The sequence below is a fragment of the Danio aesculapii genome, chromosome 9 (assembly GCF_903798145.1).
Source record: "Danio aesculapii chromosome 9, fDanAes4.1, whole genome shotgun sequence".
NCBI classification, from domain to species: Eukaryota; Metazoa; Chordata; class Actinopteri; order Cypriniformes; family Danionidae; genus Danio; species Danio aesculapii.
This window is the reverse complement of record NC_079443.1, coordinates 8,095,172-8,120,554: the sequence shown is the minus strand read 5'-3', so window position 1 is coordinate 8,120,554 and position 25,383 is coordinate 8,095,172. Positions and strand designations below refer to the sequence as shown.

Genomic DNA, 25,383 nt, shown 5'->3' with positions numbered 1-25,383 from the left:
AGATTTATGGTTGAAAGCAGAGAATCTGCAAATAAATGTCTCTTTTATTTAACACAAATTATTTCAATAGCCAGCTCATTAGAAGAGAGCTTCAAGAATTAACTGTTTTGACATGTTCCCTACTAATGGGCCGTTTCTACTAAGTGGTACGGTTAGGTTCAGTACGCTTTTATGGCCGTTTCCACTGTCAAAAGGTACCTAAAAGCGAACCATATCACTTTTTGGGTACCCTTTGCAAAGGGTACCTAGCATGGCAAAAGGGTACCAAAAGGCTGAGCTAGACGCACAACTGAATGCTATTTGTTTACAGAGATATGTCACTCACTTGTGCAACAAGCCAGAGTGAAAATTAAAGGAACTGCCATTTTTAAATACGCAGCCGAGACATTACACCGTAATAATATATGCATATAATAATGAGCCATGGTAGACCCGAGCTCCAACAAACATTGTCGTCATCTTGATGAACAGTCACAAAGCAAGAAGAAGAGCAGGATCCCTGTGCCCCGTAGTTTTTTACGAGTCCGTCTAAAGCACGGGCGGCTTTTCTCGCTGCGCATCTATATTTGAAATATCGAACTTCTTGAGCTGATGATAAAAACGTGCGCTTGATTATTGAAGTGCTTCTGACATCCAATCCTGTCAGAAACAAACAAACGCGAGACTGACGCGCAAAAAAAAAAGAAGCCCGAAAAAACAAAGGAGCAAATGATTCTTTCAGCAACCTAAAACATGACCAAACTGCCATGTTTAACTATTATCATCACCTTTTGGACTATTATGTTCTCTGAATGACAGAATTACTTTCTATCAAGAGGTTAATTGTGCTGGTGAAGATTAAAGATGCAGATGAGGATGAGGTTTGCACTGACTGGGCTATATGTTTTGTGTTGTTTTTGATCCAAAATAAGGACTAAATGTATGCTGTGTGTAGTTTTTCTGTAATTGGTAACATATGGGAGACTGTAAGGGTATGTGTCTATTTAGGTTGCATTTATTTATTTATTTTATATAATTGCAGTAGACTATTTCGCATCATTGATCTGCAGTTATAATCAAATTATGTTAAAGAAACAGGATTGAGAACCACTGATTTGCCCACTCAAAGCAAGACAGTTCACAGGTATTTTTAAATGAATAATTTATTTATTTCTGAATGACTAGACTGCTCATAATCAAGATATTTTACATCTTGCTGCCTCACAAAAGACTTTATATAGAGTTATGAGATTGAAAACCACCATTCGAAGTGTGTAATTTATCATGCACAGTCATGATTTCTCAGATTTGCCTCTTTTAAAATCATTAATCTTGGGTTATTATAATCTGGAGTTTTACTTAATATCATTACATAGTTTCACACATTACATTCCTTGTTTAAAATCCTTATTAGAATATTTGCGCTGTCAGCGTCATTAACTGGAAGCAGCATGTGATCTGGTTAAAGCATTGCATGTCCTTCTTTACTGCTGACCGCTATCAAGTTGATGAGTTTTTCCATCACTTTTCCCCTCCCTGAATGCTGACTGGCCAAAGCATGTGAATACAAGGCATGTGATTGGCTCTGCATTCTAACACTGCCCATAATTGGACCACAATGTGGGCTTAATATCATAGCGATATTCAGCAGTCATAAAACCTGCTTTAAAGCAGGGTTTTAAAACTCCAGGAAAAAAACAGTGCTTAACAAGAGTGAAAGGTTAACTTACCTGAGGCTAAAATCAGTCTATAGAAGGAAGAAACCCAAGGGTTACTAACACAGTGCTATAGAGTGCTCAAATTAACCGTTTTCAAATCAAATTCAATTCAAATCAAAGTGAACTGAGTATTATTGTTTTTCTATGTAATGCTTGACTGATTTGAGCAGAGAAGTTGAAGCTGTTCAAATGGGGGTTTTTTTGTAAAGCTGTCATGTCTTGTGTCCAGTGTTGTCCAGCTGAGGTCGGTCCATGAACAGGATTCTGCAGTGTGGTGGAGCTCTTTCCAGCTCCAGCACTGTGATGTTGTTTGGCTGAGTGGCACTGAGAAAAGGTCCAGGCACATACAGTGTCTGCTGAGGGCCTCGCTGGGGCCAATACCGCCCCAAGTTGAACCCGTTTACCCACACCTGACCCTGAAAAAAAAAAGTTAAACAAATCTGGCATGTTAGTTGTTCAAGTCCTGAATAATAATAATAATAATAATAGATAATACATGTGACCATGGAGCACAAAACTTATTGTATGTTGCAATAGCCAAGAATCATTATGTTGGACAATCATTATTATTATTATTTTTTTCCTGTTATGCCAAAAATCTTTAGGATATTAAATAAAGACCAAGATGTTTAATGGAGATTATTAAATCTCCTATTGTAACTACTGTATATTAAAACTCAATATATGATTAGTAATATACATTACTAAGAACTTAATTTTAAACACAACTTTAATACTTATTAAAAACCCTTAGATTTAAGATTTCTTAGCCAAAATATTGTCCTATTCTAACAAACCATACATCAATGTAAAGCTATTTTATGCAATTATGTATAAATATATATACTAATGATCGGGTTTGTGTTCCAGGGTGACGTATGTACTTTACATTTAACTTCTTTTGCTCTCCATTACTCTTCAAATTAAAACTGAAAATTGAAAAGAGACAAATGGAAACATTGCAATTTAGCAAAAGCTACCCTTTAAATGCAAACAAAGTTTTTATGCAATTCAAACCCAGAATATTTCACCAAACAGTACGTCACATGATCACTGCTATAAAGGCTTTGCATTTATTTGTAGATATTAGCTGCGTCCCTAATGGCACACTATGCACTATCAGGGTTCCTACGGGTGCTGGAAATCCTGGAAAATTATTGATTTTTAATATAGTGTTTTCAAGGTTAGGAAAATGCTTGGATTTTGGACAAAGTGCTTGAACCTGTCTGAATTTGAAATTGTAGGGCTCGAAATTCGTTTTGGTTGCATATGCGCCCGAAATTGTATCTCTGCAAGCTCAAAATATATTTGGGAGAGTTTGTGCGAGTGCATAAAATTGTTGTCGTGCGACTAGTTTTCACTGCAAAATGTTCACCGCATACACGTATTTACAAGACATTCACGCAGAATGCATATTTGCACCTAAAACGCCAAATGGAGTGCTCGGAATAGTTTAAAACAGACATGTCAACTTGCCACTACACCCAAACAAAATCTGACTGTAAGCTAATTTTTCAGTTTTTTTTGTTTTTTTTTTACATTTTTGGGTGAACTATCCCAATAAATCTATGTTCCAAAGTATTCAACAATTTAAGTTGAAATGTCATATTGCGTTTTTTAAAATAGCACAATGCATTTAAATGTGAAAAAGTACATACAGCATATATAAACGTAATTTATCATGGTTATTAGGTGCTGGGTGCTTGAAGTTAGAAAAGGTGTAAGAACCCTGACTATGGAGACATGCACTTACACACTCAACAGCATAGTCTATGTATGTAGTGTCGTCCCAAATGGAACACTGTTTTTTTTTTTACAAAGTAGAAATTCAAACCGTTTCCCTGATGACGTTTGACAGTTGCCAAATTAGTGAAATAAATGACCAAACTACCAAATAATACATGCCATGAGTATAACGGCATTCACCATCGGGAGGCGCTATAATCACTGTCGTAGATGAATTCCGTTTTCACAATTCAAAATAAATAAATAATCCACATGAGCACCCGATAGCTCTGCCCCTTTCATTACTGAGCAAAGCTGCGACTATTGACTGTGTAAAGTATCCATCATTCCACACTTCATTTTACCGACTGAATAAGTGCATCATCCAGGTAATTAAAGTGGACTTATTATTTTTATATTTTAGTGTAAACGCAATACTTACACTATTTAAACTACAAAATGGCATAGAATAGTGCATAAGTATGCGATTCGGGATGCACCGCGATTCGGGATGCACCGATTGACTCCACTGGACATGATGGAGCAGGCTCTACATGAAGCAATATTGCACTGCACAACCTAAAAAAAGGCTGATCTGTTCATCCAGAAATTCTGATTCCACATGAATCCACAAAATCACACACAATAACCTCACAGACACCTCATGATTGCTTGCTCTTAAATACCAAGGACTTTCCTTGCAATTATTGCCTTGATAACTCATGTACATGTCCTTGATTAAACATAAGGCTGCGATATACATAAATCTACCAGAATCCATCATGACTTCTTAAACGTCTTTCCACCTTTTAACCACATACCACTAGTTATTGAAAACTTTTGGTTTATCACTTTTGGTTTTGGAATCATTTTGATTCAAGACTGTATATGTAGATTACTCCTAAGTGATATTACAAAAGCTACACAGATAAAAGCAATGAGTAATATTCCATATTTTGCCTATTGATTAAAAGCTATGGTCATTGTAAGACAGTGGTTATGCCCTTCTGACTATCTCATATTTGGTATAACACTTAACATAACTTTTAATGCGAGTCTTAAATATTTAACAAACAACATCTATGTGAATTTTAGTGAAAATGGTTATATTTTTGTATTAGTAAATTCAAGCCCAAAAAGACACAAAAGAGAACTCAAGTGTGACAAGACGCTTCACGAGACGATACACGAGATTGGGTCTAGAGAATCAGACGAGATGAGATGTTTACACAATTTTGAAGAAATCTTCAATGATGAAATGTATGAATGGAAAATGAGTAACCACATGCAAAATAAAGGTGCAGTATATACGTTTGACACCCAATGGTTGAACTAGGTATTACATTCCTGGATCAAAACAAACGCAAGAGCAGGTTGCCAGACTGAGGAACGAGTCTGACGATCGAGCCTATGGGCTGATTGTAGTCATGTTCTAAATTAAAGCAACGGCATGCGATAGAAGGAATATTCTCCATATTAAAATGAGTTTTTGGTCTAACCAACACCTCGAATTGATATATTAGAAACCGTTTTTATTTCTTGCAGCTGAATAACAGTATAAACTGTGATCAACTAAGGTAAACCTCATGTGCTTTATTCAGTGTCAAATGTTAACAATTTGAGTTTAAATGTCATTTTACCTGACATATACTGAAAGCAGCAGCAGAGAGTTCACCTCAGATCTTGAAAATAATAAATAATTTGAAATTGAACTTTAAAACTGTGACTCAAAACCAATAGTGATTCAGCATGTACATTTAATAATGGTAAAGAGGTTTAATATGTATTAATTAGATTACAAATCTTACCATTTCATGAGTGAATGCTAGGGCCAGACGGAATCTGCAGACATTTTTTGCTATTTCTGCTGAGAATTTTGCAAAAAATCTTCGGATTTCTGCAGAATTATTTTAGGAGTATCATAACTAAAATCTTAAACTTATATTTAATGTTTAAAATGCAAATCCAATTAGATTCACTTCATTTGTTAAACAAAGCAAATCTCATATAATATATCTACTAAAAGACAGAAAATATTACTGTACAAACTGCATTGTACATAAATCTGATGAACATTTTCATATTAGTCAATAATATTACTGTAATAAATTTAAAAACGGAATAAATATAGATTTACACACATTTACACAAGTAAATAAACCGAAATAATGATGGGCTAAAAATCTGTGGAAAATCTGTGGAATTCTGCGCGCGCAGATTCCGTGGGCCTAGTGAGTGCGTATTCTGTGCTTCTGAATGGCTGTATTTAGATTTCTGTCGTGTTTCGTCTGGTGTGTTTACGTCAGCCTAATTGCTTATCACTACAAATCTTGTCACATTGCGTGTTGTTAGGACATAGGGGTTACAATGTAACCTGCTCATCTAATGTTTATGTTCGTAATATTTATATTATTTGATAATTAATAACCACATGTGGAACTTTGAATGTGCGTCTCAATTCGGAGTCTGCTACTGTCCAACGAAGGTTGCATTCCCGTCGCAGGTGCATGCTTTAAGAGGCTTTCTGAATGAATGAAATATGCGGTTTTCCACCAAGGCAATCCGGGGTGCTGCAATATAGTTGGCTAAACTGGCATTGGGCGGGTTAAAAGAACCAAAACAAAGACGGCGTTCCGGCACAGAAAGCACATTTACAAATGAGAATATCTGACTTCAGCATTGTTTTCAGATGAACACGAATGTTCACTTGGCATTTCTTAAATATCTGCCAACATATTATGGTATTTTTATGCTTTAGAAGAGTCAGAAACGTACATACAGCATCTTTAAACACCCTTGCTGAAATCAACCACAGTCGCTGGGTGTTAATATCAAGCCCTCAATACAAATAATGAGCCTCACCTTGGTCCATCCGTTAAGTTTTACAAAAGTGTCCCATGCGAGGCCTGTAGGCTTCAGGGTTCCTGAGTATATTATCGGTCCATCTCCTGCTTCTGTCAACAGCCCTGAATGAGCCGACTGCAGCCAGCCATTGGCTACTGCAGAGTCGATGTCCAGTGGGTAGACGGACCAATCGGCGAGCACATCATTTCCCAAAATCAAGTTACCCAAGAGACCCTTAAAAACAGATGGGATAAAAGATATAGTTTGACATTTATTTTAAATGTAATTTTTTTCATTTAACTTCTGCATATTTAGAACAGCTTGCCTTGTTATCATTGATGTAACTGCCAAAATTAACCCTGCCCATGTTCTCCACAAGTATGTCCAACTGATCCCCCTGGCGTCCCGTAACGTTCATCACCAGTCCAGTGTCCCGCTCCATCAGCCCCTGGTATACCTGCTCACAAAGACATGCCTGGTGTCTAAATATACTCAATCTAAAGCCTTTCAAACTAAATCATTGTTCATTTAATGGTTTAGCATAGAACTATAGAACAGCTTAAGATAGTAGTTCAATTTACTAGAACTTCTATGTTGAGCTGCTTTGACACAATCTACATTGTAAAAGTGCTTTAGAAATAAGATGAATTGAATTGAATGTGTTTATACTGCAAAATCTACAGTCTGAAATCTACACTGACACTGCTTGTTAGGGTTTGATGAAACCAGCTTGTGAAAATACATTTCAAAACAGTTATCTCTTTTAAAATAGGAAATGATGACATATTGAGGCATTTCAATGCTTGTTGATTTGAGTGTTATGTAACACATTAGCATGTATGCTGTTTTTCAGCTTTAGAATCAAACAGTAGCTGAATTCTTAGGTGTTTTTAAGTTGTAGCCCATTATGGGTTCAATTTGATTCAATTCGGGGCACATCCTCAGATGTTTTCTGTGTATATCAAATTTTGTTAAGTTTTGACATTGCTTTCAGCAGATATTGACCAGTGTGTGCTAACCAGCATTTCAAGACACATATATTAACTTGATTTTTTACTTATTATTCCCTCCAGTGATCTTAGTGGATAGTAAAGTGGTATGCATATTTCAGAATATTGGCAGATTTTTAATTACTTTTACACATACGATCAGAATGTCTTATCTCCTACTATTTAGTAGAGAAGTATGGGCTTTTTTTCCCTTTTAGATGCAGTCCTAATCATTTTCGGGTTTGCGTTTATACTTATGCATTTGTATTTTAAAACACGGAGACTGTTTTTTTGAAACGTAATAAAATGCCAGTCGGGACAAGAGCCATTTTCATTGTAAAATGCTGTTTAAATGTGAAAAACACACTAGCTTAAATGGCACCATAGTACCATTAGTTTAATTTGCCACAGTAATCTTTACTGGCAGCTACTGGCCTGGGTGAATGAAATTAGCTTCTTAAATGTTGCTATTCAAAGACAGTTATGCTTTTAACAGTTATGTGGTACTTTAGATCCTCAAAAACAACAAAAAACTCATTTTATTCAGGAAATTTTGGTGTTCTGTTTCACTATAGACGAACTGAGAAACGTGGATATCCACAGTTGCTCTGTGATTGATGATCTGGATTATTGTGTATCATATGGCTGGGCAATTAATCGAAAAATAATCGAAATCGACAATTAGAACCTATAATCGATCAAATTTTTTCGGGTCAATTTTTTCAATTACTTACCTGCAGCGTGTGGAGTCACATGACCTCGCTCGGTTAAGAATAATTTAAATGATCGCACGGGTACGGTCAGCGCAGCCTTCGCAAGCTCGTATAGCTGCGCACTTCTCAAAAAATGTAACTCCACGTCGCACATTTGCACTACATTGACGATGATTGGAAGCTGCGCCAGAGATGCCTTGTGATGCCATATTTTCTATTATGATGTTCAATAAATAATCATAGTGCGTTTCCTTCAATTATTTTAAAATCACTTGTAATATGTGAACATATTTACTGTACAAAACTTGTCAGTGAACAATGAGGCCAAAAAAAAAAACCTTCATTAATCATAATAAAGTTCATATGTTAATTTTATCGAGATTTAGATTTTTCGCGATTTTTGATTACGCTTCACTCCGCTCTTGCGTATCATTTCCTGGTTCGTCAAGCTCCTCTCATACAACACACAATTACAGTATAATATATAGTATTATATAAATCATATCAATATACAGTATCATATAATCACAATTTAGTATGTATAATGTGAACAGAGATTGTTTTTCTGAAACCTAATTTAAATGCCAGTCTGGACGAGGGCTGTTTTCATTCTTAAATTCTGTTTTAAAGCTAAAAAAAACACACTAGCATAAACAGCACTATAGTACCATTAGTTTAATTTGCCAAAGTAATCTCTTTACTGGCATCTACTGGCCTAGATGAATGAAATTTCCATCTTCAGTGCTGCTACTTAAGTTAAAGCGTATTTGTCTTTTGTTCCTTTTTATCTTATGCTAAACCTATTTTAATTCAGTTCCAGTGTGTGGGTGCCAGTGCATAGAAAGTGTACACATCTAAGCTCCGTTTAACCCACTGTTGTAGTGTAGGTGAGAACAAAAACATTTGTGTTGGCGTGATCCAAACAAGTGGTCTGCTCACCCCATTCACAGAGACGTATGCGCGATCATGGATGCCATTGAGGGGCGAGATGAGAGGGGTCGGCTCGGGAACATTCCGCGGCAGTGTCGTTCGGTATAGCAGGAAGCCATAGTACTGCACACAGTTGACATAACACCAGTTATTCCACCAGTACTTGTTAAGTAGTGCGGTATGGAAAATGTTTCTAGGTCCAAGCTCAAGAAAACCCTCTCAATAACCATTTATGACTACGGTTTAGTTAATTTCACACAATCTTTTACAAACTCATGGTGTAACTAGTCTCTGGACTGCATTCCAGACACCTATATTTTAGCCACTTATAAAAGGTGAATCACTGTCTGACCATCTGAGATCAGGCATGGCTATAAACATTACCGTCATCATTTTCAATAGTATTACAGCACACTGTGAGCATATATTAATAGCATTTGTTGTTTGTTATGGCATCTGAAAGAGCTCTTAGACCCAGAAACTGTGATATCAGACTTAACAAGCAGATTTATGACAAGACACACAACACATTATGATTAAAATTGAAGAGTTCAGATGCAAAAACCTCTAAGTGCCTTTGATTATGTAGAGTTATTTTACTTTAATGACCATGTAAAGAACTTCTACTTTGCATTAAATGGAAATGACTGAACCTACACACATGAGCCTGATAAAAATGCTCATTTTAGAAGACAATTTTAGACGGCATTTAGAGGTTTTTGCATCTTAACTCTTCAATTACATTCATTTTAAATATACTAACCTGTTTAATCTCCTCAAATGTCAAGGGGTATTGAGATCGTACTGGACCTTGAGGTGATAGCGTATCCAGCAAGCTGCTAATGTTGCCAACCTGAAAGTGCATAGGGACAGAGAAATGGGTATTGGAATGGTTAAAAAAAAGTGCAAATTATTAATGTTTTGCTATGTTAAATATACATACAGTACCTTATGAAGTGTAACGAAGCCATATGCAAGTTTTGGGGTGGCTGGTGGAATTGGACCAACTGGAATATCACGAAACTAAAAACAAACATATGTCAGTTGATTCAATAACATTTTTAAAATCTCAATGTTTCCAATACGGTAGTGTACATCAGCGTCATAAGTAAATATACACCAATGTTCAAAAGATTAGGTTCACTAAAATCTTATTTTTCATCATGGATGGATTAAAGGGATAGTTCATCCAAAAAGGAAAGTTTCCTCACTATTTACTCACATTCAAGCAGATGAACTCAAGTGTAATATCTTTGTTCTGTGTAAAGCAAAATATAAAAGATAAAACTAAATGAATATATTCTATAATAAAAAATGGTGTAAAAAAGCAGCCATTGACATTCATAGAACAAAAAAACACTACGGAAGTTTCAATGGCTGCTACTTATCAACATATCAACAGAATATTTACATATGTTTATTAGAGAACAAGAAACTCAAACAAGTAGAGGATGATTCAATTGAGGCAGAATTTAAATGGTTGAAAGAAATGGTAGTCAGTTGTTAATATGTTTAAAAAAGGAGACTTCTTTCAAAAACATTTTCCTATCAAAACTTTTTGTCGCTGTTATTTTCAACATTGTTTTCATATCAGATTGATCCAAGATGGCGCCGTTGATGGCTGCATCAGTCGTGTGCTCCAGTTATGTTTTTGTATTGTTGTTAGTTTGTCCCGTCTTTAGTTATATGGTAACCATATGAATCATTTATTAAGCATTAGCATCTAGTGAATTCATTATTTGTTAAGCATTAACTCTACATTAATAAACGTTAGCAAGCAGTTTATAACTGCAGCTACAAATGTTGTATTATTGACTTATAGCCACATTTATAATGTGCTGAATAATTGAACTTTCCTAATTTGTAACTGGTGGATTTTTCATTACTAAATTAAGTATCGCATTATTTACAAACCATCTTTATTTAAGCGTAGTTGGAGGTTTTTAAGATCATTCAGAATGAGTTAGTAAATGATTAATAAACTATTGAAATTAACGTTTATTTATCCTATTATTCAGTTATATAGTAATGGTTACTTTGCATGTTAATAAATGCTTTATTAACTCAACTTCATGCAGTTTTGTGACCTAATCTAAAGTGAGGACTTTTAATGCTTTATAAATCCCTTATTAATGACAATTAAAGGTTCCGAATCAAATGAACAATAATCTTTGCAATCTTTTCTAAAAAATAAAATTACTGTGAAGTTTAAACATTGCTGAATAACCGGAGTGTCAAAATATGACATAAAATTGGATAAAACAACAACAATATAATAATAACTTAAAATAAAGTCAATTTTATTTAAAATAAAAATTTTATTTTAAATGAGGTTGCAAAGATTAATTTTTTATTTGATACAGTTTCATTTGTGTATCTTCAAAGGAATAGAAATGAATAATGTTGTTTATTTTCTTTTTTCCTGTTTAGAATTTAACTGAGCCTTTAATTGTCATTAATATGGGATTTATAAAGCATTAATAGTCCTCACTTTAGATTAGGTCACAAAACTGCATGAAGTTGAGTTAATAAAGCATTTATTACAATACAAATTAACTATTATTATATGCCTGAATAATAAGAATTATAAATGTTAATTTGAATAGTTTATTAATCTATTACTAACTCATTCTGTATGATTTAAAAAAACAACCAAGTATGCTTAAATAACTGGTTTGTAAATAATGCAATACTTAAGTAATTAAAAAGAAATAATTGACAAAGTATGAAAGTTCAATTATTAAGCACATTATAAATGTGTTTGTAAGTCAAGAACACAGCATTTGTAGCTGCAGTTATAAACTGCTTACTAACGTTTATTAATGTAGAGTTAATGCTTAACAGATAATGAATTCACTAGATGCTAATGCTTAGTAAATGATTCATAGTGTGTAGTTATTATAAAGTGTTACCTTTCTGCAATTATTTTCACTAATAGACAAATTGTTGGACATTCAGCAGTATACACAATGGTGTATGTATATAGTAATATACCTGTACATACATTGGGCAGTTTGTATATTGTATTCTTTATTTAATTATTTTTAACTCCTTTATTATCTGTGATTTTGTCCTGTCACTGTCATTTTTTTACACTGTGGATACAAATTCCTGGTTTGTGGCTGGGCGATATAGAAAAAAATGATATCACGATATAATGTTTCATATCGGTATCGATAATTAGTGAATATGTTTTTACAATACATTTAGGAATGTTAGGATTTTTTGTTATTAACCACAAAATAAAAGTAAAAAAAAAACACTAAAGCAAATAGTTTTTATAGTCAAAAAAATAGACAACAATATCTTGACCCTTATGTCTTATAATAAAATAGACATACGTGTTAAAGAGACTCTTAAACTTGATAAATAAAAAGTTTCAGCGTGTGTGCAATGGTAAAGTGTAAATGCTTAACAGTCAAAGCAATTTTTGCAACATTACAAATTGTGAAGTTGGATGACTACATTACCCCTATGCTAAAAAATCTTTCAAATGGGGAGCTAGTGGCTTCTTTCCTTCACCATTTTCAATATGCTTTTGCACTCGTGCTCCCCTGGCGTCTCACGTAAGTAGGCGACCGTCAATGTTTACTCAGAGGATGACAAACGGACAATCCATTGCTGCAGTACCCATACAAGTTTTATTTATGGAGAAAATACAAAAGCACTGCAGTGTTTGAGTGCTCTGTGTTTGTCTGAGGTAATTAGTCTACCGTCAATACTGAAATGTGTATATTCCATACAAAGCGTGAATCAGATCGGTTAGTTCTACTTACATGAATTGTGGTGTGCTCAGGGCATTTTAAAAAGATAAGATGTTTCCACCTGAGAAATGCGAGCGCGTCACATGCGGGCCGCTTGATCACCATGTGCGCCTCCCTCCTTATTTGTGTGGTGCACCTCGATTGGAAATAACCCTAAGCTTATTGGCATTTCTTTCCAAGGCACACACTCAGCAGACACATTTTAATAAAACTATAGAGCTTCATATCTAACTTTTTTGTCATTATTGACAAAGGTGTTCGGTCAATAAATACCGATACCATTTTATCAGCCCAGCCCTACAGCTCTTTTGGATTCTGATCTGATATTCAGACAGTAATGTAGATATTCTTACATTCTTAATGACATCTCTGATGGCTAGCAGTTTGTCAGTGGGGTCTCCTGCTTCTGTTAGAGGAGCGTTGTAATCATAACTGGTGACCACAGACCGAAACCTGGTATCATGATCCGCTCCTGTGAACGACAAACATTGCATTCACATATTACAATGAATATGCACTGAGATAGCAGACATACAGTACCATTCCAGTAGCCAAAGTTTGTTCCTCCCTCAAACATGTACCTGTAAATAGAAAAAGAACTGTGTAAAAACCACATATAATTACGTGTTAGAAGTGAACTTAAAAAAATGCACGCATCAAAGGGATATTTCACCCAAAAATAAAAAGTGTCATCATTTACTCAGCCTTTACTTGTTTTAAATCTTTAAGAGAGTTTCTTTCCTCTGTTGAACACAAAAGAAGATATTCTGAAATATGTTGGAAACCTGTAATAATTGACTTCCATAGTATTAAAAACAAATATGTTGGAAGTCAATAATTACAGGTTTTCAGCTTTCTTAAAATGTCGTCTTTTGTGTTCAAGAGAAAAAAAAGAAACTCATAAATGTTTGGAAGCACTTGAGGGGGACTAAATAGTGAGTAACTTTTCATTGTTGGGTGAACTATCCCTTTAAATACACACACAAATATGTTTCGGTTATTCTTTGTCTTACATGTTGACACTGGCGCCCATGGACAGCATCTCTCCCAGCATTTTGCTCACTTTGTTAGTGTCCACAGAAGCATGTTTGTCTCCCCAGTGATCCAACCAGCCGGTGTAAAACTCTGAATTCACCTGAAATTAAGACATATGTATTATTGTTGCTGAATAACTCACAATTCATGCATGAATGTTCCCTCTATTGTACTTACCAGAGGGCCTTTAGGCTCAAATCTCCTTTGTCGGATGAAGGCTGTAGTGATATTTGTGTCTGAAGGGTAAAAAAATTTAGTAGTTTCACTTCAACTTAGTGTGACTTTTTTTAAAGTAGTATATTATTATTATTATTATTGTTATTTTAAGAAGATTATGAAGAGGAAGGCACACAACCGAAATGTTAGACTTTTCTTTTCTCCTAAGATTTACAGTTCTCATCATATACAAGTACACCCCCATATTTAAATGAATTATCTCTCATTTAAATGAATATTTTCTGTAGGAAGCTATACAATATTATATTTGTGCATATACATTAGATTAGTCAGTACTGAAGACAAATCTGGAGCTAATCTAACAAAATAACTTACAATGATGCTTCATAAATTAGTAGTCCAAATTTATATGTTAGGAAAAATATTAAATAAAATTTTCAAAAATAACAAAAATCAAGAGAAACAAAAAATATACACAATTTTGTTGAAATGTTGTAGTTTGTAATATTTTTAGCATTATTTTGCTTGAATTTAATTGTATTATCTTTCCATTTGTTTGGTGACTATATAATATTCTTTTAATAAATATATCTGTTTAATAAAACTGCTTTGCTCAAATGCACCAAAATATTTTACCCTTATTCACTGAGAAATGGATAAAAATGCTGAACACTGTAGTGTGGACCTTCTTTGGTACTTGAAGGAGATAAAGATAAAAAAATTATATTAATTAATTTGTGTTTAAGTGCTGATAAATGATACGCAATAACTTTTAAAAGATGTATAAAAGTAAAACTTTAAAAGATGATGGTCATGACGCATTTGAATACATGGGGTAACATTTCAGATATATATATATATATATATATATATATATATATATATATATATATATATATATATATATATATATATATATATATATATATATATATATACACAGTTAAAGTCAGAATTATTAGTTATTATTAACTCTTTTCTAATAACTGATTTATTTTATCTTTTCCATGATGACAGTAAATAATATTTGACTAGATATTTTTCAAGACATTTCTGTACAGCTTAACTAGGTTAATTAGGTTAGGTAGGCAAGATAGGGTAATTAGGCAAGTTACTGTATAATGATGGTTTGTTCTGTAGACAGTCGAAAAAATAATAATAATAATAAAAAAAAAAACTAATTTATAGCTTAAAGTGGTTCATAAAAAAAATTTAAACTGCTTTTATTCTAGCCGAACTAAAACAAATAAGACTTTCTCCAGAAGAAAAAATATTATCAGACATACTGTGAAAATTTCCTTGCTCTGTTAAACATAATTTGGGAAATATTTAAAAAAGAAAAAAAAAAAATCCAATAGTTATATGTTTGAAACTGTTGACCGACATATTTATTACTTAAAACGCATTCTTAATATTTTATTGTATTTTTAAACACAATGTAATAATATATTATATCATTTTTTATATTACTTAAAATGTATTACTTTATTGTATTTTTATGCAGTTTTTAAAGTAAATATTATATCACATTTTAAAGCCTTATATTTCATCTATATATTCATTATTAATTAATGTATTATAATAATTGTTTTTTTATTATTAACAATTTGATGTATTTTTATACATTGTTTTTAACTAAATGCTAATTTTTAAACCCTGTATTTCACCTATATATTCATTATTACTTAAAATGCATTAATAATAATTTATTGTATTTTTATACAGTATTTTCAAATCTGAATATATTAATTATATCAAATTTTAAAGCCCTGTATTTCACCTATGTATTCCTTATTACTTTATTATTATTAATTTATTGTATATTTATATAAATTTTTTTGAACTGAATATTATATCAAATTTTTCAAGCTTTTTGTCTTTTACCTATATATTTATTACTTAACATGCATTACTATTATTCATTTTCCTTTGGCTTAGCCCCTTATATATCAGGGGCCGCCACAGTGGAATGAACCACCAACTATTCCAGCATATGTTTTACGCAGCAGATAGCCTTTCAGTCGCAACCCAGCACTGGGAAACACCCATACACATTACTATTAATTTATTGTATTTTTATACTCGCTTCATAAGCTAAAATATATATTAAAGCAAATAGTTGTCTATGGATTTCTGTCCATTTGTCTTAGCAAGTAATTAGCTGTTATGTTGAAACCCATCAGAAACCCAACAGAGCCTGGTTTCTATCAGGGTTTTTTCCCTTTACTTTCGTCAATTGGTGAAGTTTCTCGACGCTGTCACAGCTGGATCGCATGCTCTGGGACTTGTGTAGCTGCACATCAATAGATTTGCTCTTCAGTGTTTGGACTTTCGGCAGTGAAAATTAAACCACACTGAACTGAACTAAACTGAACTTCAACTCTGAAAACTGAACTGAAGTAGTTTCAATTTACTAGAACTTCTATGTTAAGCTGCTTTGACACAATCTACATTGTGAAAGCGCTATAGAAATAAACATGAATTGAATTGAATAGTTATGTAATGACAATTTATTCAAAAATCGTTACCCCTAAAAGTATCTTGTCATCTTTTCAAACTAACTTGAACTGAAATTCTTGTTGATGCTATTACTGTAAATGTAATAGTCAAATTAGTTAATTAGTTAGAATGTCTTTAAAGTGCTGCAAATGTCAACAAACCTTAGTCGCTTAGTTTATTATTATTATTTTTACCTGTCCCAAAGTCTATAGTGGCATAAAGGCCCTCAAGTGTGCCGCAGCTCATCTCTTTATCCGTGTTTCCATCTGTAGTAAAGAGAATGACGTCTTCTCCCAGAAACAAGCGGAACAGAGTGTGGAGATGCCGCATGTAGTTATAATCACAAGCGAAGTAACTGCCGTATTCGTTCTCCACCTCATTCATAAAAGAGAAAAAAACGTGTCAATATACCATAAAACACTGTTTTTATCTCAACACCAAATATAATTATTATGTACATGCCCTCAGTCCTACAATACATGAGCATCACAGTAATAAGTACAATTGCATGGCCAGTAAATATTATTTGGATTTTTTTCTCTTTGGGTGGAGCAGCTTAGTGGTTAAATATCTCAGCTGGTAACAGAATGACTGTAGGTTCAAACCCAGCTGTCAACATTGTGTCACTAGGATTCATCAAGGGATAAAATACATGTAATCCCGTCTGAACCCCCCCCGAACCCCCCACCCCCTTAAATAAATAGGTGTTTAATGTACCTATTGCAGCTCTGTCTTTAAATAAATGAATTTGCATTTATAATAAACTCAACTGCTGTTTGTTTTAGGGTACATAGAATAATCAACACAATAATCGATAATTGTATGCAAATTTGCTGTTGAAATACAATAATCTACACTTTGACTTTTATAACATTTCTATAAACACAGACATTAATTGAAGTGCCCCTATTATATTATTTAAAACGTTCTTCGTTTTGTGAAAAAAGGTACTAACAAAAAGTCAAGACAACAAATTTTTTGTTGCTTTAACTTATTTTAATAAGTTAATCAGGTTTCAACAATTTTTGTACAAGTTATACTAAGTTGAATTTAATATTTTAATCAGATTAATTGATGTAAGTTGACATGACTAGAAAAGTCCATTTGATTCAACAAAAAAAATACTTATTTTCCCCACTGTATTAACGTTATTATGGATCAACTACCTTATTCTCCACCACTGATTGGCTTTGTTTCATTATTTTATTTTATCTATCTATTATATATTCTATTTATATCTATATTAATCTTGCTTCATGTCTTAATGCCATTTATGACCTATAATAATAAGCTTTCTTCTGTTATGCATGTTGTATATTTGGTTATGTTCTCTTGTTTATAAGTTACACAGTTACCTTTACATGCACACGCGCGCACAGCTTTTTTTGTTATTCGTTTTTCTCTCTTTTTTCCAGTTGTATTTGATTTCATGTCATGTAATTTGTGTATATCTTTGCATAATAATAATAAAAACTCACTAAGGGGTTAAGTAAAATATTATAAATATAGGCTAATATATAGCAAACATTTAAAGAAATGTTCTTCTCTAAAATTAATTTCTCCATTGAACTTATGAGCTGTAGCATTTATTGATTGAAATGGACTAAAATGGACAGAATTTGAAAATACTGGATATGAGATGCACTACATAATGTCTAGTGAAGTTTGTTTCATGGATCAACTAAAAGAGATTAGACTGAAAGACTGATATTGGGATTTTAAGAATCAATATTGATACCACTGTAAGTTAATACGTGCCGTGGTTAAGCCAACACTGTTCAAGACACACACACAAATATGTATGTTACCACTAACCAAAAGCCATAGAGTAAATTTGGCTTGCATACTTGCCAAATGCTAAATCTGTACCTGCACACTGATAATATTTCCTCCATTCTGATACAGCCAGGGTCTCATCTTGGCAAGCAACACCGCCAACCAGTCACTCGCTGCCTGTAAATACTCTGAAAAAGACAAACGCTACAATTAAAGACAGACCTGAGCCCGTGTGAGGTCATGTCTCATTCAGAAATAACATATACCTGTGTCTGCCGAACGGAGGATAATGTTGGGCTTTTGCAGCAACCAGGCAGGCAAACCACCCTAGAGGATAGATATAAACCAACAATTTTACAGCTCGCAAAATAGCAATCACACACTGGTCTTTTGTGTTGTGATCAGAACAAATGCTTACTAATATTACAAATCAAATCCTCCTTATTCAACTGATAAATACAGAAATAAAACTGTTCGGTCATCTGACCAGAAACTGAAGTGAAAAGTGATGTCATCAAAATCACTCGGCCATTTTGGTGAAAGTCAGAGACTAAGGTTGAATGAATGCTTTTATTTTTCTACATTTTGTCCTTGTTTTAGAGCATACTAGCTCATGGCACTGTCGCTTCACAGCAAGAAGGTCGCTGGTTTGAGTCCCGGCTGGGTCATTTCTGTGTGGAGATTGCATGTTCTCCCCTTTTTGGCATAGGTTTCCTCCGAGTTTCCTCCAAACACATGCGCTATAGGTGAATTGGGTAAGCTAAAATGTCTGTAGTGTATGTGAATGAGTGTGTATGGATGTTTCCCAATACTGGGTTGCAGCTGGAAGGGCATCTGCTGTGTAAAACATATACTGAATAACTTGGCGGTTCATTTAGCTTTGGCGACCCCTGATGAATAAAGGGACTAAGCTGAAGGAGAATGAATGAATGAATGTTTGTTATTAAAGGAATAGTTCACCCAAAAATAAGAATTCTTTCTTCATTTTTTTTATTTCTGTAAAAAAAACAAAAGAAGATATTTTAAAGAATGTTGGAAACCGGTAACTATTGAGATTAATAGTATTAAAAACAAATACTATGGAATGACAGCATATTTATTTTTGAGTGAACTATCGCTTTAACATAGTCCTAACAGAATCATGATAAAAGCAAAAACAAAGCTAAATGCTTTTTTAATCGTATTATTTGCTGTATATTTAATTTTTATCTTTCACAAGCTTATTGTATTACTTCAGGAAACTCATATTTATGCAACAAATTGTATAAGCAACATTTATAATGCTATAATGTCATTTTTTGGTAAATATTCACTTTTACTGTACATCAGAGCAGCATGAACATTATGCTAAACATCTCATTTTGTGTTCTATGGTGGAAAGTACCAAAAACTCATCATTTTTGCATGATATATACTTTTGAAAACACACTTCCTTGAAAACCGTTTTCGTAAGTACATTCAGAAATGCATGACCGCATCTCAAATTTAGTAACATGGGGAAGTAGCAGTTACCATTTCCCATTCTGCGCAGATGTACGGCCCTGGCCGCAGGATGACTAACAGCCCGGTCTGATTGGCCAAGTTCAAGAAGTACTCAAGGTCTCTGTCTCCTGCAAAGTTGTACACACCTTGGACAGTCTCATGGAAGTTCCACGGCACATACCTGCATGTAAACAAACCAAAGAATTTGGCAAGGTGTATAACGTGAGTGTGTACAGTTTGAAGTGTTTGTTTGACGTACACCTGAACGGCATTGAGTCCAGTCATGTACATCTTGAGCAGCCTGTCCTGCCAATAATCCCGAGGGATACGCGAGTAGTGGATGCTTCCTGAGATGTACTGAAATGGCTTTCCATTCTTTCGGAAGCAGTTGTTCTTGTAGTCGATGGAAAATGTGCGCAAATCTGCCTTAAAACAGAACAAATCAGCTAGTTAAAAAACTGCAGGGTGTTTGTCGGTAAGAATCTACTTCTCACAAAAATATAAAAATATTTTAAACATCAATTACAAAAAAAACTTTGACTAAAAGCTTTATGTAATTATGCTGATATCAATGTACTAATAGTCATGTACTGTAGGTCAGTGTTTCTCAACCATGTTCCTGGAGGACCACCAACATTGCATGCTTTAGATGTTACCTTTGTCTGTTACACCCAATACAAGTCTTTCTGTCTCTGCTGATGATCTGAATCAGGTGTGCTTGGTTAAGGAGACATGGGAAATGTGAAAAGCTGGTTGTCCTCCAGCAACTTTGTTGAGAAACACTGATGTAAGTGGTCTATTTCAGCCTGATCTCACGAGAAAACGTAAGTATTTTACGTTTTGTCAGTTTAGTGGCTAATTCACTAATTCAGAGTTCAGTCGTACGACATTGTACGATTTTAAAAAGGAGGCGTGTCACCTAACCCCACCCCTAAACCCAACCGTCATTGGGGGGTGAGCAAATCGTACTAAATTGTACGAATTAGATCGTATGAATTCGTACAAATTAACCACTAAATCAAAAACTTACGAATTGCTGTGAGATTGTGTTGTCTATTTCAATGTAACTTCAAACTAAAATACCAAAGTATAAGTGGAGTTTCGATGCAAAAACCTCTTAAGTACAGTCTGAAATTTCCATCAAAAATGCCTCCTTTGTTCATGTTAAGATATTTCACTTTAAAGACCAGGAAAAGGACTTGTCACAAAAGTGATATTACTGAACATAGACACAGGAGCTTGATAAAAATGCTCATTTTAGAGGAAAATTTCAAATGGCATTTAGAGGTTTTTGCATCTGAACTCTTCAAGTGTAGACTTTACAACTACATCTTTGTACGGCTGCAAGATGCATTTTAGAGATCGTTTGGTCTGGGAAACATCTTCAAAGGTATAAAAAGGTCTGTTGTGCAAACATTCTAAACTTTAAACATCTTAAAGACATGTTGTGAATGTCTGTTTATTGTATGAAAGATTGCAGACAAGCAAACGCTCTAATAAATATGTCTTCCAGATGTACACACAACCATCAAATAGACGTCTCCGGGATGTACGTGTACTGTCAGGGAACAACAGGTGAACTTATAGGTATAGTTTACTAGTTTAATACTAGTGGCATAAGTATTAAATTATTAATATTTTTAATTCACTTTTAATCTACTAATTAAACTTATACATTTTCTTTAAGTAAAATCTACATTGTACTTAAAAATTACCATTTATATATTTTTGTAATGGGTAACTACAATAATAGAACATGAAAAATTAGGCATTATATTTTAACTAAACATTACTTTATTATTAATTAATGATGAGTTGAGGTGTGCGCTAATCATGAACTAACATTAACTACAACATCCCAAGAGTTCATGTGGGAATAAAGGCTACCTTAATCACTTGTTAGTACACGCTGTTAATTAATGTATTAATTAACAGTTAAGTTTAAGCAAAATTTAACCAACGTGAACTCATGAGCTGTTAATGTATAATTATGTCATGACTTTACTTGGAGGGGCACATCACCATTAACTCATCCTGATGAACTCCTGTGTTTAAACCAACACAATCTCACGGCAATTCATAACTTTTTGATTTAGTGGCTAATTCATATGAATTCGTACGATCTAATTCGTACAATTTATTACGATTTGCTCATCCCCCAATGACGGTTGGGTTTAGGGGTGGAGCGCCTCCTTTTTAAAATCGTACAATTTCGTACGACTGAACTAGTATGAATTAGCCACTAAACTGACAAAACGTAAAATACTTACGTTTTCTTGTGAGATCAGGCTGGATTAACCTGTTCATGTTGATGTTGACAGAACACTTTTCTATTGGTATTCAGTGTAAACGCACTAGACGGACGTGCATAAGGAGTTCATGAGTAGTTAAGAATGGGATAATGATCATGTTGTAGTTAAAGTTAGTTCACAATTAGCACACGCCTTCACTCATCATTAGTTCATAATAAAGTAATGTTTAGTTTACATATTTACACATTTTTCATGTACTGTTATTGTAAAGTGTTACCTTGTAATGCAAGTATCCTAATAGACTCTACACTAGGCATGGAACAATAGCTAGTTTCAAGGTTTACCGCGGTTATCTGTCATACCGTTTCTACGGTATATGTATGTTTTTTTATTTCTTTTTTTTTTTGGGGGGGGGGGGGGGGGGGGGGGGGGGTGGTAACAACTACTTCATTTAGTTTTTCAGAATATAACATATTTTTAGAAACATAACAGCATTTGCACACACCTTTGTGCTCCCAGCTTCTTGCATTTGTATTTTCTTTGCATTTCTGTTTTCAATCCCTTTCTGTGATTGGTCATGTTTGTTACAGCAAATTGAAAATACTGTATTTTAAAGGTGCACATTTATTGTTTATGTTTAGGTTTCCAAAATATTTCGATGTTTCTTAAAATAATGTTTATTGTGTTTAATGAGGGAAAAATACCAGTTTTTTACCCAGACAATTAAAAAATCATATTAGAGCAGTCATATTTTAGAGCAGTAATTACAATACCGTGAAACCGTGATATTTTTAACCAAGGTTATCATATCCGAATCTATACTGGCCCGTACCTACTCTACAAAGAACATTCAGTTAGACTTTTTTTTACAAGAATAAATCAATATTTTGAGTATGTTTCTAAGTAGAAGCAGTATAGTGTATTTGTTGAACCTTACTGACACAATGTTGACATTTTAAACTCAACTGATTTTTTGGGGGTTTTCTATAAGCGATTACACATTTCACAGTCTCCCCATTTGCTTATAAAACAACAGGATATGTCATTTGAATCAATTACTTACCAACACAGAGCTTATTGTCAACAGGCACAGACTTATTAAAACGAAAGTATTGAGTGACTTCATCTCTAAATCAAACGGATCAAACGCAGTAACGATGTTCCATTTGACATTATGGTGACCGTAATGTGTTAGGAAATAATATTAAAACTGCTCAGACTTTTCTGTTCTCTCATCTTGCATAAAGCACTTTCTCTCTTCAATAGATTTGCAGCGTTTCTTCTCTTTGAACATGACAGTCATGTGACTCTTTTCAGTGCTGCTGTTCTCTGGGTCCTAAAGCCAGCCCGTGTGAATGACAACCATTTTTCTGTCGTTCGCAAATCAGATTATTTTACTGTAACTAACTAGTGAATTATGTTAGTTATATGACAAGTGCTTGCTTGAAGAGTTGTTCATTCTAAGCTATTCGTATATTACAATTTATCAGGTCACTAGTAAAAACTACAACATGCATAGCATTCATTAACAAACTGTAGTAAATACTATAATATACAATATACTTTACTATAGTATGGTTTAAAAATACTATAGTATTTACTGTAACTTACTATAGTATTTTTTCATGAGGGTAGTTCAGTAATTTTCAAACATCTTCTGCAGCCACAAAATGACCTGAAATTAAGCAGTTATTTTTAAAGCTAACACATTTAAAGTGCTAAAAACACCAATAAATAAAATGAACCATTTCATAATTGTTGTATAAAGACCCGATTTCTCATCATACATTGAAAAATCATATTATAATCAGCTGTAAAAAATTATTTGAAAGGCAGGAGGGAACAAACCTAATTTACATTTCCCCCCAACTCATTCAGTATGCATGCATGTGTATTTATTTATTTATTTATTTATTTATTTATTTATTTATTTATTTATCTAATAAGTTCTAATAAGCTTATTTATTATGCATTTATTTATTTATTATGTATTTATGGTGCATTTATTTACTTATTTATTTATTTACTTATTTATTCTGATCACAATATTATTATTTAGCCTTATGCGTTAATGTAATTTGTATTTGCTTTAATCCGTTTAATACAAATATATACACAAATTGTTTGTATGTAATTTTCTAATTATTTTTTATTTTGGATAATTTATTTATAATAATCTTTTTTTAAATAAACAAAAAGCTTGAGAACTTGTCTGTTGGAAAATGGAGAATCTTTAAATCAGTATAGGGTTAAAACCAACCAATTTATTTCATTTATGCAGATTTATTTTAATTTATTACAACCCGAATCCGACCTTTTCATGTAGGCTAAATAATGATGAACTTCCTATATATAGATTGTGCACATTCAGTTGTATATTGTGAAATCCTAATGACCGGCTTTACACGCTCGGTGGCGCTACAGGACAGAAACTGATGCAGTATTTGTTCTCACCTTCACACACCTGCTCTTCAGCGCCCTCTAATGAAAGGCTGCTGTATAGTGAAGTCTCTTAATATAGCCTACTGAATATGTTTTGTGGTTCAATTGTACTTTATTTTTTTCCGTTTTGTAAAACAATGCTTATTTGACTCTAAACGACCTTGGAATGTGATATAGTGAGTGACCTTTTATTTCATTAACATTAACAGTAAATAGGCTGCATGGTGGCACAGTGGGTAGCATGTTTGCCTCACAGCAAGGTCACTGGTTTGAGCCTAGGCTGATGTTTCTGTGTGGAGTTTGAATGTTCGCGTGGGTTTCCTCCAGGTGCTCTGGTTTCCCCCCACAAGGGCAAAGACATGCGCTATAGGTTCATTCCACCGTGACAACCCAAGATTAATAAACAGACTAAGCCGAAAAGAAAATGAGTGATTAACAGTAAATAGGCTGCAGCTTTTATTTTTCTTTAGCCTATAAAGTAGGCCCAACATTATAAGTGCACATTCAGGTCTCTAATGAGAGCCTGCTACTGTATACTGTATGAAGAAAAAGAAAAAAACACTTCATTTACTTCACACATGTGAGTGGCCTTGACAAACTACCTGTAGAAACTCTCTTCTCTCTCTATAAAAACACTCACACTTAGTCTTACTCTAGCACTTAATTATCTGAGCATTTACAGGTTCTTTGTATAATTAGCACTTGTAAGTAGTGCCTCTTCTTGTTGAATCGCTGAATGCCTCCTCATTTGGAAGTTGCTTTGGAAAAAAAGTGCCTGCTAAATGATTAAATGTAAATGAATCAACATTTTTTGAGTCCACAATCCCACATTATATCACCTTGAATACATTTTTGTTATTTTGTATAATCTAAATGAAGAAGCAGAGGGGTCATTATCACTATAAAGTGCCTTTGAGACATCAAAAGTTTCAAAAAAAGTTTGAGATTTTTGATTTAACCACATAGTTGTTGTACTAATTAGACATTAGGCTGTAAGGAAATTAATGTTGGTCAAGCTCCTGCGCTTTTTTACAAATAATCTGCAAGCATCAATATAG

General features: G+C 33.6%; 1 protein-coding gene across 2 annotated transcripts; it reads right to left on the bottom strand.

The window, feature by feature from the left end:
* Positions 1–1,126: 1,126 nt before the first annotated feature.
* Positions 1,127–23,181, bottom strand: glb1l (galactosidase, beta 1-like). 2 transcript variants are annotated; one of them, XM_056464727.1, is made up of 16 exons: positions 22,947–23,181; positions 19,891–20,057; positions 19,662–19,812; positions 18,416–18,476; positions 18,243–18,337; positions 16,568–16,748; positions 13,875–13,933; positions 13,676–13,797; positions 13,203–13,243; positions 13,016–13,134; positions 9,847–9,921; positions 9,662–9,751; positions 8,908–9,021; positions 6,592–6,723; positions 6,285–6,500; positions 1,127–2,113 (listed from the first exon to the last, which is right to left on the bottom strand). In XM_056464727.1, the coding sequence occupies exons 1-16, from the start codon at positions 23,007–23,009 to the stop codon at positions 1,910–1,912; spliced, it is 1,890 nt and encodes a 629-aa protein (XP_056320702.1). In that variant the 5' UTR covers positions 23,010–23,181; the 3' UTR covers positions 1,127–1,909. The 2 variants fall into 2 exon arrangements, with proteins under 2 accessions (XP_056320702.1, XP_056320703.1); XM_056464728.1 differs by having other exon boundaries at positions 19,891–20,053; positions 22,947–23,023.
* Between the last annotated feature and the right edge of the window lie 2,202 nt (positions 23,182–25,383).

What these genes read in the sequence shown, in the direction of transcription:
- glb1l (XM_056464727.1), bottom strand. Translation starts at nt 23,009, where the DNA reads ATGAAGTCACTCAATACTTTCGTTTTAATAAGTCTGTGCCTGTTGACA. An exon ending in TGACAATAAGCTCTGTGTTG is followed by an intron (nt 20,058 to 22,946) that starts GTAAGTAATTGA and finishes TTCTGTTTTAAG; the next exon opens with GCAGATTTGCGCACATTTTC. An exon ending in CATTTGAGGAGATTAAACAG is followed by an intron (nt 9,022 to 9,661) that starts GTTAGTATATTT and finishes AACTGTGTGCAG; the next exon opens with TACTATGGCTTCCTGCTATA.